The following is a 16,641-nucleotide window of genomic DNA, read 5'->3' on the forward strand; positions in this document are numbered from 1 at the left end:
GTGGCTAGGATTGACAGCGACATCAATCTTTTATTTTCCGGGTGGTCATTGTTTAGTGTCTTGCAGAATGGAAAGTAGGCTGCTATTTTCACATGTTCTCAACCGTTATGAATTTGCAATAAGGAGGGATATAGAACATCCATGAGAAATGTCTGCAACTTCAGTTCCGCTGCAATTGTTTGGATCCAAGCGCCTCGCGCCGGCCGGCTTGGAGTTCCAATCGTGACGGGTCGATTTCCGGCTCGCATGGGACATCACCATTACTTCTCCTCCAGGAGGGGGAAGGAAAATTGAGAGGCCGGGCAGTTTCACTTAATAAGCATTAACACGATAGCAAGTATAGTTTGGAAAACGCATCATTATTTCAAATTGGAATGCAGCGCTGAGTGTGGGGTTATGCTAGGTGTGTTTCGTGTCTGGAGGTCGGATGCGGTAGTGTCTCTCCCCGCGGTCGAGGCAGCGCGCAGGTGGTAGGGACGGCGGGGCGGGGCCGTCCGCTGGTCACAGAGGAGACGGCGGCCGCTTGGCGACGGCACGAGGCACTGAGCGGCGGGAGGGAGGGAGCCCAGGGGGGGCCCCCAGAGGCTGCTACGGGCCGGTGCTGCTGGTGGCCCGTCGGGGGAGCGGATGGGAGCGGCGGTACCATGGCGCAGCCGGGCTGTGTGAGAGGCCGCGTCTCGGCTGAGAGGCTGCGCTCCTGGTGGGAGGTGCCGGCCATCGCTCACTTCTGCTCCTTGTTCCGCGCCGCCTTCGCGCTGCCGGACTTCGAGATCGAGGTAAGGCCGACAATCGAGGCCCCGGATCCGAGGCCTTGCTATACGGGTGATGGGTAGCGACCTTCGCGCCGGCCCCCTGAGTTGTCTCCAGGTTCTGACCAAGCCAGGGCGCCGACGGTACCGAGGCCTAAGGCACCAGGCCCTGAGATTAATCTTCTGGTCTTTGCCTGAACTTCGATTCGCTTTCGCCCCCCCCCCCCCGGGTGTGAGAATCATGAATATCCCCATGGGTTTCTGATTAATCCGCTTTCATGCTTTGGGGAGGGGTGTTGATTGATCCAACCTTTGTAGTTGTTGTATTTTATTATTTCCCATGGCTCTCTTCCCCACCCCCACTTCTTATCCTTTTGACTTCACGAATTGTGTAAGGGTGTTTATTGCCCCCTTTCTTCTTTCATTTGTTGTTTCGGGGGTGTTTGCTACCCCCCACCCACCCCTTTATTGTGGGTGTGATTGTTCCTTGTTCTGAATGATTGCCCAACTCTCTAGAGGGGGATTTACTCGGGCTTCATTTAGCGCAGTTGAGTTGGTTATTGTGAAACCCAATTCACTTTTGTTTTGAATAACGTAGGTGGGCCAAATTGTCAGGGTTAAGTGAGCTGCAATTAGGGTAGAGTTAGAAATATTTTAAGTTTCCTTCCCCATAAGAAAAGGAAACGCTTGTTAAATTGTACCAAGTGGAGTATTATTGCGGTGGTTCCTTTGTTATTTTGTCTGGCTGTTAAAGGCTTCGTGACTCACGTCTCGTTAATGTACAGGATTATATTATGTTATTCATGTTGTAATGTCTCCATGTAGGCGATCTCTGGGAGGGTGAAAACTTGCCTTGAATACAAGCCAACGATGCAGTAATGTTTCCTTTTAGGCAAGGTGTTTCTGACAAACAAATGTGTTTGCAAGTTACTGGTTCGTGAGAATTAAACTAGCACCTAATGAATTACTGGAATGTAAGGGGGAAGTTTGTTAAATCAGAAGCTGGAATTAATTTCAAAAATACATAGTCATGGAAGCAAGTCCTTCAGCCCATCTAGTCCATGCCGAACAATTTAAATACCTACTCCCATCTAGTTTCTACTACTCCCTACTTCCAAGGACATTCCAAGAACATCTCAGGGTGCTGTTAATTAAGAAATTATGTCTGTGGGTACTGTGAATAACGTGATGATCTGGATTTCTTGGTATTTTAATTTGTTCAGTTAAATTTTAAAGTTTTCTATTTGATGTAGAATCACTGTTACAGTATTAAATTACTTGTGCTGTAATGAGGTGCTGCTGCGTAGGACTAGATGGGCTGAAGGGCCTGTTTCTATCGACCTGCACTCGGACTATATACCCCTCCCACCCACTTATGTATCCAAATTTTTTCTTAAATGTTGCAATTGAACCCACATCCACCACTTCCACTGGTAGCTCATTCCACACTTGCGTCACCCTCTGAGTGAAGAAGTTCCCCTTAAATATTTCATCTTTCGCCCTTGACCTATGACCTGATTTAATTTTCACCCAACCACAATGAGAAAAGCCTGCTTGCATTAACCAGATCTGTACCCATTATAATTTTGTACACCTCTGTTAAATTTCCCCTCATTCTCCTTCCACATTTCAGGAAATAAAGTCCTAACATACTCGACCTTTCTCTACAACTCAAATCCTGGCCATATCCACTGACTTTGTTAGTGTTACAGACTACGTTCCTAGTCATCAAGTGAATTGGACTGCTTAGAACTTGCATTTAACAGTCATAGTTCTAAAAGCCTTTTAAAACTAATGGAATACTTTCTGAAGTATTGTTATTGTCCAAGGAATTTAGTAGTAACTCTGTACAAACAGAATTATGACTCTGTAAACTAAAATTTGTAAGGAATAAATATTAAAGGCAATTCCAGTGTTGCCCTGTTGACAGTTGCAAGAAACTGCAGATGCTGGAAATTTGCAGCTGCACGCAAAGGAGCTATATGACTCTGTGAAGGGAAATGGACAGAGTTCAAAATAAGTTGAACTATAGGAATTTATTACGTGTGTGTCACCATAAACAACCCTGAGATTTGTTTTCTTGCAGCCTCAGTAAGTCCAAGAAACATAATAGAATCACTGAATGACGGCACCCAACAGAATGGAAAAGCAACCAATGTGCAAAAGACAACAAAATGCAAATACAAAGACAAACCTAATAATAAAAAATATGCAATAAATATTGAGAATGTGAGATGAAGGGTCCTTGAAAGTGAGTTCATAGGTTGTGGGAACAGTTCAGTGATGGGGGCGAGTTATCCCCACTGGTTCAGGAGGCTGATGGTTGAGGGACAATAACTGTTCCTGAACCTGATGGTGTGAGTCTTGAGGCTCCTGTACCTCCTTCCCAATGGTAGCAGCGAGAAGAGAACATGGCCTGGCTGCTGGGCCTCGATGATGGATACTGCTTTCCTGCAACAGCACTCTGTGTGGGTACGTTCAGTGATGGACTGAGCCATATCTACTACATTTTGTAGGATTTTTTGTTCAAGAGCATTGGTGTTTCCATACCAGCCAGTAATACAACCAACCAACATGCTCTCCAACACACACCTAAAGAAGTTTGTCAAATTTTTAGATGTCATTCTGAATTTTCACAAACTTTTAAGGAAGTAGAAGTCCTGTTGTGCTTTCTTCATAACTGCACTTATGTGCTGGGCCCAGCACAGATCTTCTGAAATGAAAGCACCAAGGAGTTTAAAGTTGCTGACACTCCACCTCTGATCCCCCGATGAGGCCTGTCTTGTGGATCTCTGGTTTCCTCCTCCTGAAGTCAATAGTCAGCTTCTTGCTCTTGCTGACATTGAGAGAGATGCTGTGGCACAACTCAGTCAGATTTTCAATCTCCCTCCTATATGCTGATTCGTTACCATCTTTGATTCAACCTATGACAGTAGTGTCCTCGGCAAACTTAAATATGACATTGGAGCTGTGCTTAGCCACACTGTCATAAGTATAAAATGACAGTCAACATTTTGGGTTCGGATCCTTCAGGACCTCAGGAAAGAAGGCAGATAACCGGTATAAAAAGGTGAGGGGAAGGTGTGGAGCAAGAGCTCTGCAAATCAGGTTTATTATCAGTGACATATTCAATCTTAGTTTGTCATTTAACCGTATATGATTACTCATTAATACAGCCAAATGAGACAGCGTTACCACAGGGTCAGTGTGCAACGACATATTACCAGGAGTCACACACTGTAAGCATACTCAAGATCACAATCACGTAATAAGAGTCCCAGGGCCCACCCCATCTGCTGCAGCTTGATGCATACAAGTCAACAAGCCCCTCTAGAATATCAGTAAAAATACAGTAACGTGGAATATGTGTGTACACACATACAGGCAGAATCCGGGTCCCCACGGATATCATCTTTAGACTGCCCCCTGACACCCACTCGATGACACTGTGGCTTTGGGGCTCAGACCTCACCACCGCATATGTCATGAAGTTTGTTTTGCAAGGGGAGTATAATGTAATATAAATTACTGTGTGTAAAAATTAATTAAGTAGTGCAAAAAGTGAAAATAGTGAGGCAGTAAGTGGATCTGTGTGATAGGTGGAGGAGGGGAGAATCTGAGAGATGATAGTTGCAAGTAACAGGGCTGAAGAAGATGGAATCCATTAGGAGAGGAATAAGGGGAAGGATGTGCAGAAAGGAAGCACCAGGAAGGTTGTGTGTATGAAATCTAGAGGGGGAGAGGAAGGTGATGGGAGTCATTCGAATGGTTGGAGAGGGGAAGGGATAGAGGGCTCTATTTACATTACAAGATGGTGTTTGATGGCATTCCCTCATCACCAGAATCGGCTTTAATATCATTGGCATATGTCATGAAATTTGTGGTTGTGTGGTAGCAGTACATTACAATACATAATCAGAAATGTAAATTACAGTAAGTATTTATAGTACAAAAGTACTATTAAGTACAATTTAGATAAGTAGTGCCAGGAGAGAAAAAAATTGTAATGTAGTTGTCATGGGTTCAATGTCCATTCAGAAATCTGATGGCCGAGGGGAAGAAGCTATTCCTGAATCTTTCAGTGTGTGCCTTCAAGCTCCTGTAACTCCTCCCTGCTAGTAGCAATGAGAAGAGGGAATGTCCTGGGCGATGGGTCCCTAATGACACCTCCTTTTTGAGACATCACTCCTTGAAGATGTCCTGGCTGCTGGGAAGGGTAGTGCCCATGATGGAGCAGATTGAGTTTACAACTCCGTGCAGTTTATCAGCTTAATTCAATCATGTGCAGTGCTTTCTCCTCCCCCCCCCACCCCCATACCAGACGGTGATGCTGCCATTTAGAGTGCTTTCCACAGTACATCTGTCGAAATTTGCGAGTATTTTTGGTGACAGCAAGTCTCCTGAAACTCCCAGCGAAATGTAGCTGCTGTCACACCTTCTTTGTAACCGCAGAGTTGCATGTTGGGCCCAGGGTAGGTCCTCAGAGATGTTGACATCCAAGGACTTGCAATTGCTAATCCTTCCCATTCTTGATCCCTTGATGAGGACTGGCGTTGGTTCCCTCATCTTATCTTTTCCTGAAGTCCACAGTCTGTTCTTTGGTCTTACTGAAGTAGAAGGCAAGGTTGTTGCCGTGACAGCACTCAGCTAGCTGATCTGTCTTGTTCCTGTGCACCACCTCATCACCATCTGAAATTCTGCCAACAATAGTGTTGTCAGCAAATTTATTGATGGTATTTAAACTGTGCGTAGCCACACAGTCAAGAGTGTTGAGAGTAGAGCAGTGGCTAAGCACCACATCCTTGAGGTGCACCAGTGTTGATTATCAGCGAGGCAAAGATGCTATTTCCAATTCACACAGGTCTTCCTGATGAAGTTGATGATCCAGTTGCAGAGGGAGGTATAGAGGCCCGGGTTTGGAGCTTTTTAATCAGAACTATAGGAATGATTGTATTAAACACTGAGCTGTAGCTAATAGACAGCAGCCTGACATAAGCCACATTCTGTGACGTAATGTTTTGAATCCTCACCCTTCTGACTTGGTGGCAAGTATCATGTACCACTGAGTCACAGGGCTCACTTCTTCCACACAGTTCCACTTCTCTGTCTCAAGCTTTCATTGCTCAGTCATTTGCTGACTTATTTCTTTACTGGTAATATTCTGCGAATTATAAGAGAAATTCTTAAGGAGCTGTTTTCCTTTTGACTTTTTAATTAACGGCGAGTTTCAGTTGTTTTAACCAGCCCTCAGTTTGCACACTAATACATTTACATTGGCTTCTTTGATTACAATGGCATAGTATGGCCACTGTGCACCCTGTTATGTGGAATGGGATTAAATACAACACCAAACAAACAGAATTCACTACTTGTTTTAAATGAAGTAATGAGTGTGTGCTGCCCTTTTTTAAATTTAAGTAGGGATTATTGCTGTGAGATGAAAGCAGAATACTGCTGATGTTAAGAATTTAAAATAGGAAAGGAAAAAGGTTGAAGTACTCGTTCGTTCACAAAAGAAAATCTGCAGAAGCTAGAAATCCAAGCAACACACACAAAATGCAGGAGGAACTCAACAGGCCAGGCAGTATCTATGGAAAAGAATACAGTTGACCTTTCGGGCCGAGACCCTTCATCGGGATTGGGAAAAAAGATGAGTCAGAGTAAGAAAGTGACAGGGGGAGGGGAAGAAACACAAGGTGATAGGTGAAACTGGGGTTGGGGGTGAAGGAAAGAGCTGGGAAGTTGATTGGTGAAAGGGATATCAGACTGGAAAAGGGAAATTTGTTAGGAGAGGACAGGGGCCATGGAAGGAAGAAATAAAAGGGGAAGGAACACCAGAGAGAGGTGATAGATAAGGTGAGAGAGGGAAATGGGAATGGGGAATGGTGAAGGGGGGTCGGGGGGTTAGCGGAGATCAATGTTCATGCCATCAGGTTGGAGGCTACCCAGACGGAATATAAGGTGTTGCTCCTCCATCCTGAGTGTGGCCTCTTTGTGACAGTAGAAGGAAGCCGTGGACTGACAAGTTGGAATGGGAATGAGAAATGGAATTAAAATGGGTGGTCACTTAAAGATCCTGCTTTTTCTGGCAGACGGAGCGTAGGTGCGCGGTGAAGCGTTCTCGATATCTACGTCAGGTCTCACTGATAAACAGGAGGCTACACTGGGAGCACCAGGTACAGTAGATGACCTCAACAGACTCGCAGGTGAAGTGTCATCTCACCTGGAAGGACTGTTTGGGTTAGTGAGGGAGCAAGTGTAGGGGCAGGTGTAACACTTGTTCCGCTTGCAAGGACAAGTCCTGGGAGGGACGAATGGACGAGGGAGTCACATAGGGAGCGACCCCTGCAGAAAGTGGAGGTGGGGGAGGGAACGATGTGCTTAGTGGTGGGATCCTGCGGGAGATGGCGGAAGTTACGTAGGATTATGTGCTGAACACGGAGGTTGGTAGGGTGGTAGTCGGAACAAGAGGAACTCTATCCCTGTTGGGGTGGTGAGAGGATGGGGTGAGGGCAGATGTGCACAAAATGGAAGCGCTGTAGTTGAGGACAGCATTGAAGGTGGAAGGAGGGAAGCCCTTTTCTTTGAAGGAGGAGGAGTTACAGAATCAAAAGCCTCATCCTGAGAGCAGATGCAGCAGAGTTGGAGGAATTGAGAGAAAGGGATGGCATTTTTACAAGTAACAGGGTGGGAAGAGGTATAGTCCAGGCAGCTGTGAGAGTCAGGGTTTATAATAAAATAAGATCATCAGGGCCTGGGAACTTGAAATTTTTGAAAAGATCAAGAGAATGTGAAATCTCATGGATGTAGGCAGGAAGGGACTGAACCAAGGGGGATAAAACTGAGTCAAGGTATGTGGAAACAAGGTCAGTGGGGCAGGAACAAACAGAAACAATGTGTCAACCTGGATAGGCAGGTTTTCTTTCTTCCATGGCCTTCTGTCCTTTCCTGTCAGATTCCCCCTCCTCCAGCCCTGCATCTCTTTCACCTCCCTTCCCCCCCCATTTCACCTATCACTTTGTGTTTCTTCCTTCCAACCCCCACTTTCTTACTCTGACTCTTCATCTTTTTCCTCGGTCCTGATGAAGGGTCTCAGCCCAAAACGTTGACTTTACTCTTTTTCCATAGGTGCTTGCTGCCTAGCCTGCAGAGTTCCTTCAGCATTTTGTGTATTACTTGTTTTTCACGTTCAGCTGGATAGAGGATGCAGAATTAACAGTTAAGTGCATTTGAAACATTGCCAGTTTCAATGCTTGTTGAATTTTGTAGTGTATTCTGGTGTGGTGCTGGTGTTGATTTCTCATTTCAGCTTAAGGTACTGTACAAGGTGGCTAGGATTCGCAGTGAATCCCTGACATTTCCAGTTTTTGGCGGTTTCTTGTAAGTACTTTGATCTTGGATTCAAGCATGTGTAAGTGACACGCACAACAGACTGGAGGAACTCAGCAGGTCGGGCAGCATCCGTGGAAACGAACAGTCAACGTTTGGGGCCGAGACCCTTCGTCAGGACTGAAGAGGGAGGGGGCAGGGGCTCTATAAAGAAGGTGGGGGGAGGGTGGGAAGGAGAAGGCTGGTAGGTGCCAGGTGACAAACCAGTAAGGGGAAAGGTATAGGGGTGGGGGAGGGGAAGCAGGGAGGGGATAGGCAGGAAAGGTGAAGAAGGAATGGGGAAAGCACAATGGGTAGTAGAAGGAGGCGGAACCATGAGGGAGGTGATAGGCAGCTGCAGGAGGGGGCAGAGTGAAACTGGGGATGGGGGAAGGGAGGGGGAGGGATTTACCGGAATTTGGAGAATTCATTGTTCATGCCAAGGGGCTGGAGACTACCCAGACGGTATATGAGGTGTTGCTCCTCCAACCTGAGTTTGGCCTCATGGCAGTAGAGGAGACTATGTATGGACATATCTGAATGGAAATGTGAAGCAGAGTTGAAGTGGGTGGCAACCAGGAGATCCTGTCTGTTGTGGCGGACGGAGCGGAGGTGCTTGACGAAGTGGTCCCCCAATCTGCGTCGGGTCTCACAGATGTAGAAGAGACCGCACAAGGAGCACCGAATGCAATAGCTGACCCCAACAGACTCACAAGTGAAGTGTTGCCTCACCTGGAAGGACTGTTTGGGGCCCTGAATAGTGGTGAGAGAGGAGGTGTAGGGACAGGTGTAGCACTTACGCTTGCAAGGATAAGTGACCGGGTGGGAGATCTGTGGGGAGGGACATGTGGACCAGGAAGTCATGGAGGGAACGATCCCTGCGGAAAGCGGAGAGGGGTAGAGAGGGAAAGATGTGCTTAGTGGTGGGGTCCTGTTGAAGGTGGCGGAAGTTGCGGAGGACAATGTGTTGGATCCGGAGGCTGGTGGGGTGGTAGGTGAGGACAAGTTTTGACAGGAGGATAGAATGAGGGTGAGGATGATGTGTTAGTGAGTTTGGGTTTGCTGATTTTGAAAGTGTGAATGCCCTATTTTGAGATAGAGAAATAGATTCACATTTCCAAGGTGTTCTCTGAGGAGCTTGGCACAACCTATGAGTATTTGAAAGTAAAAGTTAAAGAAATGACCATCTGGGTCTCAAGTCTGCTAAAAAGCCAGCGAGGTGTTTAGGAGATTCCTTTCCAGCTCACATTGGTGGTCAAAACGTTGACCATAATTCATAGTGCTGAACTGCATTTTGTGTTTCACTGATCCCAGCCTGTTTTTTTTTTGGTTTTCAGTAAATTAATTGATGCCGTGAGTTGACAGTGTACAGAATGGTTCTATTATCCTTTTGGGTAGGGGGTGGGGTTGTCAAAATGCCTAACATCTAATCTTTTTCCACTCCTGTGATTTGTACACATGAGCCTTGATGCTTAATCTGTTTAAGTCAAATAATCTGTCAGTGTGAACACTGGATAATGCTCATTATGTGAAAGCAGTTTTTAATCAAATTCACGTGGAAGCTATGCAGCTCCTCAACAAAATAACCCAAGCTTTTTCCAGGGTATCTGGTTATCTGTTACCAACTTGACTGCAGCATTCTTCTGTTCAGTGGCAATTATTGTGTCAATCAGACACTTAGCAAACTCTCTCGGGTACCATAACTGGAGGTGGTGATGCTGTTACACACTTCTCTTTCTGCACGGTGGCACGTTCTGTGCAATGTGAAACAATGTAATATTCAAAGTGCTACTTGTAAATTAACCCTAGTCTGTACTGTAAAGTTGTGAAGCAGCTGTGTAGGCCAGCAAGAGTGATGTCCATATAGTGGACCCTTTGTTCAAAGGAAGCATGTCCTGGACCACAACATTGCTGATAGTCAGTGCCCAGTCACCGTAAGGAAACATAATGTTCGACACAATACAGGATTAAAATTCCTGTAATGAATTGCAAACATGACTCAGCAAATTTATTGTCAATGGACTTGTTTTTGAAACTTTAATGACAACTTTTTAATGTACAGTGCAGAGTATTCACATTGATACATCGCTCCAGATAAACATTGAGTATAACTAGATTTTAGATTAATGAATTGCCCACAATGTAAGTGAAGAACGATTTCTATAATGAGGGAGGCACAGTAGTATAGTGGTTAGTGCAACACACATAAAAATTGCTGGTGAATGCAGCAGGCCAGGCAGCATCTCTAGGAAGAGGTACAGTTGACATTTCAGGCTGAGACTCTTCGTCAGGACTAACTGAAAGAAGAGCTAGTAAGGGATTTGAGAGGGGGAGGGGGAGATCCAAAATGATAGGAGAAGACAGGAGGGGGGAGGGATGGAGCCAAGAGCTGGACAGTTGATTGGCAAAAGGGATATGAGAGGATCATGGGACAGGAAGCCCAGGGAGAAAGAAAGGGGGAGGGGGGAAGCCCAGAGGATGGGCAAGGGGTATAGTGAGAGGGACAGAGGAGAGAGAAAAAAATAATAATAAATAAATAAGGGATGGGGTACGAAGGGGTGGTGGGGCTTTAATGGAAGTTAGAGAAGTCAATGTTCATGCCATCAGCTTGGAGGCTACCCAGACGGAATATAAGGTGTTGTTCCTCCAACCTGAGTGTGGCTTCATCTTGACAGTGGAGGAGGCCGTGGATAGACTGGGAATGGGATGTGGAATTAAAATGTGTGGCCACTGGAAGATCCTGCTTTCTCTGGCGGACAGAGCGTAGGCGTTCAGCGAAACGGTCTCCCAGCCTGCATCGGGTCTCGCCAATATTTAGAAGGCCGCATTGGGAGCACCGGACAGTACTGCTTTATAGCCCTAGGAATTGGAAATTTGGAGGTTAATTCCTGAAGAAGGGTCTCAGCCTAAAACATCGAATGTTTATTCTTTTCCATAGATGCCTGACTTACCAAGTTCCTCCAGCATTTTGTGTGTTGCTTTTACTTCCATCTGCTGTCTGTAAAGAATGTGTTCTCTCATGAAGCCCTCTATTGGTCAGGTCAGCCATGGATGTTCTGTCCCAGCAAACTACATGATACACAAGCCAGGACAGTATGATGTGGAGAGCAAGCAGTTGCCCATGTAGCAAGCTTCCATCTCCATGCAGTTGATGAATCCAAAGAAACGGAAGAATAAATAATTATTTCATAATACAGTTTGGCACCAGTGGCATCACAGGAGTGGCCAGTCAGTATTGAACTCCATGTAGGACTGCTTTAGGGACCCCAGCTCCGGATTTTTCCTCTGGGTTTATTCCCATAGCCTTCCCCATGAGTGGGTATAGTCACGAGGCAGCAAAAGTTTTACTTCTCTTAGATCAGCTGCCAGCCATGGCTGATGACTCCCACCAGCCTAAAACGACTGGTTTAAAGTCACTAGTAACCGGCTTTTGTCCCTTCTCTTCTTTTCTCTTAGTAGAAACGTTTCCGCTAGACTTGGTAGCTAAGCCACATGTGAAAGCCAGGAACTGGACTTTGTTGTCCAAGGTTATTTGAGATGCACAACATTAGGAGAATTTGATAGGTAGTGGGAGCTTATCACCATTACCAACGCTGGCTATAACAACCATAAGGAACCAGTGACCACATGAGTTTCATCTCGGTGCTTCGGTTTCCTCCAAAAAAGACATTAGCGTTAGGGTTAGTAAGTTTTGGGGCATGCTGTGTTGGTATCACTAGTCTGATGGCACTTGTGGGCTGTCCCCAGCACATCTGCAGGCTTTGTTAATCATTGATTCAAACAACATATTTCACTGTGTACATGACAAATAAAGCCAGTCTTTAATCTTTGCAGTCTCTGCATCGAGAAAAATTGATGAATTTTCTGAGGAAAACTTAGTTGCACAGGAACTTTCAGAGGATGTTTTTGGTCCGAGGATAGACATTGGTGCATCTACAGTGGTGATAATTAGAAATCCTTTTACCTAGAGGTTCGCCATAGAAGTGATGCTTTGAATTTGTGGTGTAAAATTGAAGTTGAAATCAAGAATAAATAATTATTTTATAATCATTATCCAATAATTTGAAACTTAACAGCAATAGTCAACAGGCTGAATAAACTGATTTGAAAGCAGGCTCTGCTATAGAAATCAAACTGGACATGCGGAGGTTGTGGTAGAACAAAGGTCCCTCCAGAAAGTCTTGGCAATTCTGGACAGTGTTTCTCACCCTCCACCTGCCACCTTGGCTGAACAAGGGAGCACTTTCAGTAATAGACTGAGGCTACGTCCACACTAGACCGGATAAATCCGTAACCGAAGCCTTTTCTCTTCATTTTGACCTTCCATCCATACTGAAACAGCGTTTTCCTCCCCCAAAAACGGAGCTTTTCAGAAACGTTCTCCAGAATGAATAAACCTAAAAACGCCTAATAGCCGGCATAGTGTGTACGGGGTAATCAGCTATTTTTAAAAATGCTGTCATGACGTGCTGGAACAGATGGTGGCGGCAGCACGGCATTTCATTGCTTTCTTAAACGCAACCTCCAACACCACAACAACAATGGCGGACGGCTTCATGCATGTGTTGTTTACTTTATTGTCCACGTTAATAGCTCGTTTGGAGATTCTCAAGAGAAACTGGGCAACAAATTTGATACTAATGGTGGTGATGTTAAAATACTTAAGTAATGCTATTTAGATGAACAGCCCAATATGTCCATTTTCAAAAGTGACTATAACTTCTATAATATGGGATGAGGGTGAGAATTACTAGTCAGTAACTACTTTCAGATCTTGTGTTCAGAAGAGCAAAGTTCAAAAGGGATAAAAAGGTAAAAGTAAATTTATTATCAAAGTACATTGATGTCACCATATACAACCCCAAGAGTTGTTTTCTTGTGGGTATACTTAATAAATCCATAGAATAATAACTATATAACAGAATTAATAAATGGCCACACCACCTTGGACATTCAATCAGTGTGCAAAACTGGGCAAATACACACAAAAAAAGAAGAAATGATAAATAAATAAACAATGCAAGATGCAGAGTCCTTGAAAGTGAGTCCATCGGTAGTGGGAACATTTCAATGACGGGGCAAGTGAAGTTAGCTCCTTTGGTTTAAAATCCTGATGGTTGAGGGGTAATAATTGTTTTTGAACCTGGTGATGTGAGTTCTCAGTCTCCTGGGCCTTCATCCTGATGGCAGCAGCGAGAAGGGAGCATGACCTGGGCGGTAGGGATCCCTGATGATGGATACTGCTCAATAGTTGGGAGGGCTTTACCTGTGATGGACTGGGCTGTATCCACTAATTTTTGTAGGATTTTCTGTTCAAGGGGATTGGTGTTTCTATACCAGCTGTGATGCAGCTAATCAATATACTCTCCACTACATATCAAAAGTTTGTCAACGTTTTAGATGTCATACCAAATCTCCGTAAACTCCCAAGGAAATGGAAGTGCTGCCATGCTTGCTTCATTATTGCACTTGCATGCTGGGCCCAGGACAGGTCGTCTGAAGAACTTAAAGTTGCTGACCATCTCCACCTTTGATCTTCCAATGAGATCTGGTTCATGGTTCTCTGGTTTCCTTCTCTTGAAGTTAATAATCAACTCCTTGATCTTGCTGACACTAAGTAAGAGGTCGTTGTTATGGCACCACTCAGCCAGATTTTCAATCTCCCTCATGTATGCTGATTCATCACCACCTTTGATTTGAAGTGGTTCATTTTGGTAGGTCAAATATGATGGCAGAATATAGTGTTAATAGTAAGACTCTTACAGTGTGGAGGATCAGAGGGATCTGGGGTCCGAGTCCACAGGACGCTCAAGCAGCTGCGCAGGTTGACTCTGTGGTTAAGAAGGCATACAGTGTATTGGCCTTCCTTAATTGTGGAATTGAATTTAGGAGCTGAGCAGTTATATAGGACCCTGGTCAGACCCCACTTGGAGTACTGTGCTCAGTTCTGGTCGCCTCACTACAGGAAGGATGTGGAAGCCATAGAAAGTGTACAGAGGAGATTTACAAGGATGTTGCCTGGATTGGGGAGCATGCCTTATGAAAACAGGTTGAGTAAATTCGGCCTTTTCTCCTTGGAGTGGAGGGGAATGAGAGGTGACCTGATAGAGGTGTATAAGATGATGAGAGGCATTGATTGTGTGGATAATCAGAGACTTCTTCCCAGGGCTGAAATGGTTGCCACAAGACGACACAGTTTTAAGGTGCTGGGGAGTAGGTACAGAGGAGATGTCAGGGGTAAGTTGTTTTTTTTTAAAAACACAGCGAGTCGTGAGTGCGTGGAATGGGCTGTCAGCAACGGTGGTGGAGGCAGATAGGGTCTTCTAAGAGACTTTTGGATAGGTACATGGAGTTTAGAAAAATAGAGGGCTATGGATAAGCCTAATAATTTCTAAGGTAGGGACATGTTCGGCACAACTTTGTGGGCCGAAAGGCCTATATTGTGCTGTAGGTTTTCTGTGTTTCTATGATTTGGCCTGCGATAGTGGTGTCATCAGCAAACTTGAAAATGGCGTTGGAGCTGTACATAGCCACACTGTCATAGGTTTAAAATGAATAGAGAAGAGGGTTAAGCACGTAGCCTTGTGCACCTGTGCTGATAAAGATCATGAAGGGGATTTTGTTGCCAATCTGAACTAATGGGGTTCTGCAAGTAAGGAAATAGAGGATCTAATTGCACAAGGAGGTATTGAGGCCAACGTCTAGGAGGTTATTGATTAGTTTTGAGGGGGTGATAGCATTGAATGCTGAGCTGTAATCGATAAAGAGCATCCTGATGTATGCATCTTTGACGTCCAGATGTTCCAAGGTTGTGTGAAGAGCCAATGAGATGGGATTTACTGTGGACCTGTGGCTCTGGTAGGCAAATTAGAGTGGATGTAAGTCGCTTCTCAGGCAGGCGTTGATATGTTCCACACCAACCTCTCAAAACACTTCATCACTGTGGATGTAAGTGCTATTGGACAGTAGTCATTGAGGTAGGTACATTATCAATGCACACAAGCTCACACATCAATCTCAAGGGCTAATTCAAGGGCTATAACTTCAAGGTGATTTGGAGGAAAATATAAGAAGGCTGTCAAGAGTAACACGTTTAAGAGAGGAGTGTGTGTTTGTGGAACACCCTGCCAGGGATGGTGGCAGAGACAGATACATCAGGGACATATTAAAAACTCTCAGATAGGCACATGGATGATAGAAAAATGGCGAGTTACGTAGGAAGGAAGCTTTAGATTAATTTTAGAGAAGTTTAAAAGGTCGGCACAGCATTGTGGACTGAAGGACCTGTACTGTGCTGTATTGTTCTATGTTAACTTTACTAGAAGCAGATGATTTTTGAAAGCATGTGTATTCAAATTTAGCAGAGGGCTTTCATGAAAAAACCTTGAATGCCTTCTGCTTAGACATACATCATAGATTATCTGCAGATTAAATTCAAGACATAACTTCACAAGATAAGGAAATGAATAAATAAGTTCTCTGTAACAACCTGAAACTGCTGTGAGCCATTGCCAATTCCTGCATCAGCACTTCAGTTGTTTCTCAAATTAAATATCAACGATTTTTCGGCGAAATGATTTGCGGTTTAGATACAATTTTCTGATCTATTTTGTGATTGCTATTTAATTTTCTTAACAGTGACAGTTCTATCTTCAATTATTACACCATTGCATTTATTTCACAAACCATGCCTGTATCTATTATTCAAAATTATTGTACATTCATTGAGTTGATACATTGTCAAAGAAGAATGTAGCATTGTACCATTTACTCTGTGTGGCTCTTAAGGTTGTGAAGATTGACATAAACATGAGATTATCCAGGTGCTGGAAATCCAGAGTAACATGTAAAATGCTGGATTGTGTGTATTGTGAGGAATTTAGCAGATCAGGCAACATTTAAGGAAGGGAATGAATCATCAGCCCAAAAATGTTGAATCTATTATTTTCTACAGGTGCTGCTTGACCTGCTGAGTTCATCCGGCATTTTGTATGTGTTGCTAGGAAGTTTGATACACTATGCTCAAAATCTCAAAATTTCTCTTGTGACTAGATTCATGCCCACTGAGATTATTTTTCACCTATTGGGCTGTTTGTTACTGGCAGATGGTTGCTATCTTTGGACAGGAGATGAGAATTGTGGGCCTTCCAACCTTGCTGGGTTCTATATATATTTATTACTCCTTTAAATGTAAATATCTACAAAATGTTCATGTCTCACTGAAAATGTAGCTATTTCAGTAGTGGGTTAAATTCTACATCAAGTTTGCAGACCCATCCAATGGCTTCAAGCAGAGGTTGTGGGGTTAAGTGCTATATCATGACTATGAAGTCTTACAGAACAGTTCCAGGTAGGAACCATTAGAGTGGTTACCAGCAACAGCAGCTGGGACTTTCATTTTCTGCGTGTAGCAAGTGGTCATACTTCAAGCAGCAAATTGGCTCTGATCTAGTGGGTGACCTTGGGACAAAACCAAACCAGCCAGATTAATCTTATCCCTGATCTGGTTAGCCTCAGCTGAACC

General features: G+C 44.4%; 1 protein-coding gene across 3 annotated transcripts in view; it reads left to right on the plus strand.

Moving 5' to 3' along the window:
* Nucleotides 1-519: 519 nt before the first annotated feature.
* The window catches only part of LOC134353583 (uncharacterized), a 98,183-nt gene continuing 82,061 nt past the window's right edge, over nucleotides 520-16,641 (plus strand). For all 3 annotated transcript variants that reach the window (XM_063061666.1, XM_063061667.1, XM_063061665.1), the window contains exon 1: nucleotides 520-776. In XM_063061666.1, coding sequence (XP_062917736.1) covers nucleotides 645-776 — 132 coding nt within the window. In that variant the 5' untranslated portion in view covers nucleotides 520-644. The remainder of the gene's footprint in view (nucleotides 777-16,641) is intronic.

The sequence above is a fragment of the Mobula hypostoma genome, chromosome 11 (assembly GCF_963921235.1).
Source record: "Mobula hypostoma chromosome 11, sMobHyp1.1, whole genome shotgun sequence".
NCBI lineage: Eukaryota > Metazoa > Chordata > Chondrichthyes > Myliobatiformes > Myliobatidae > Mobula > Mobula hypostoma.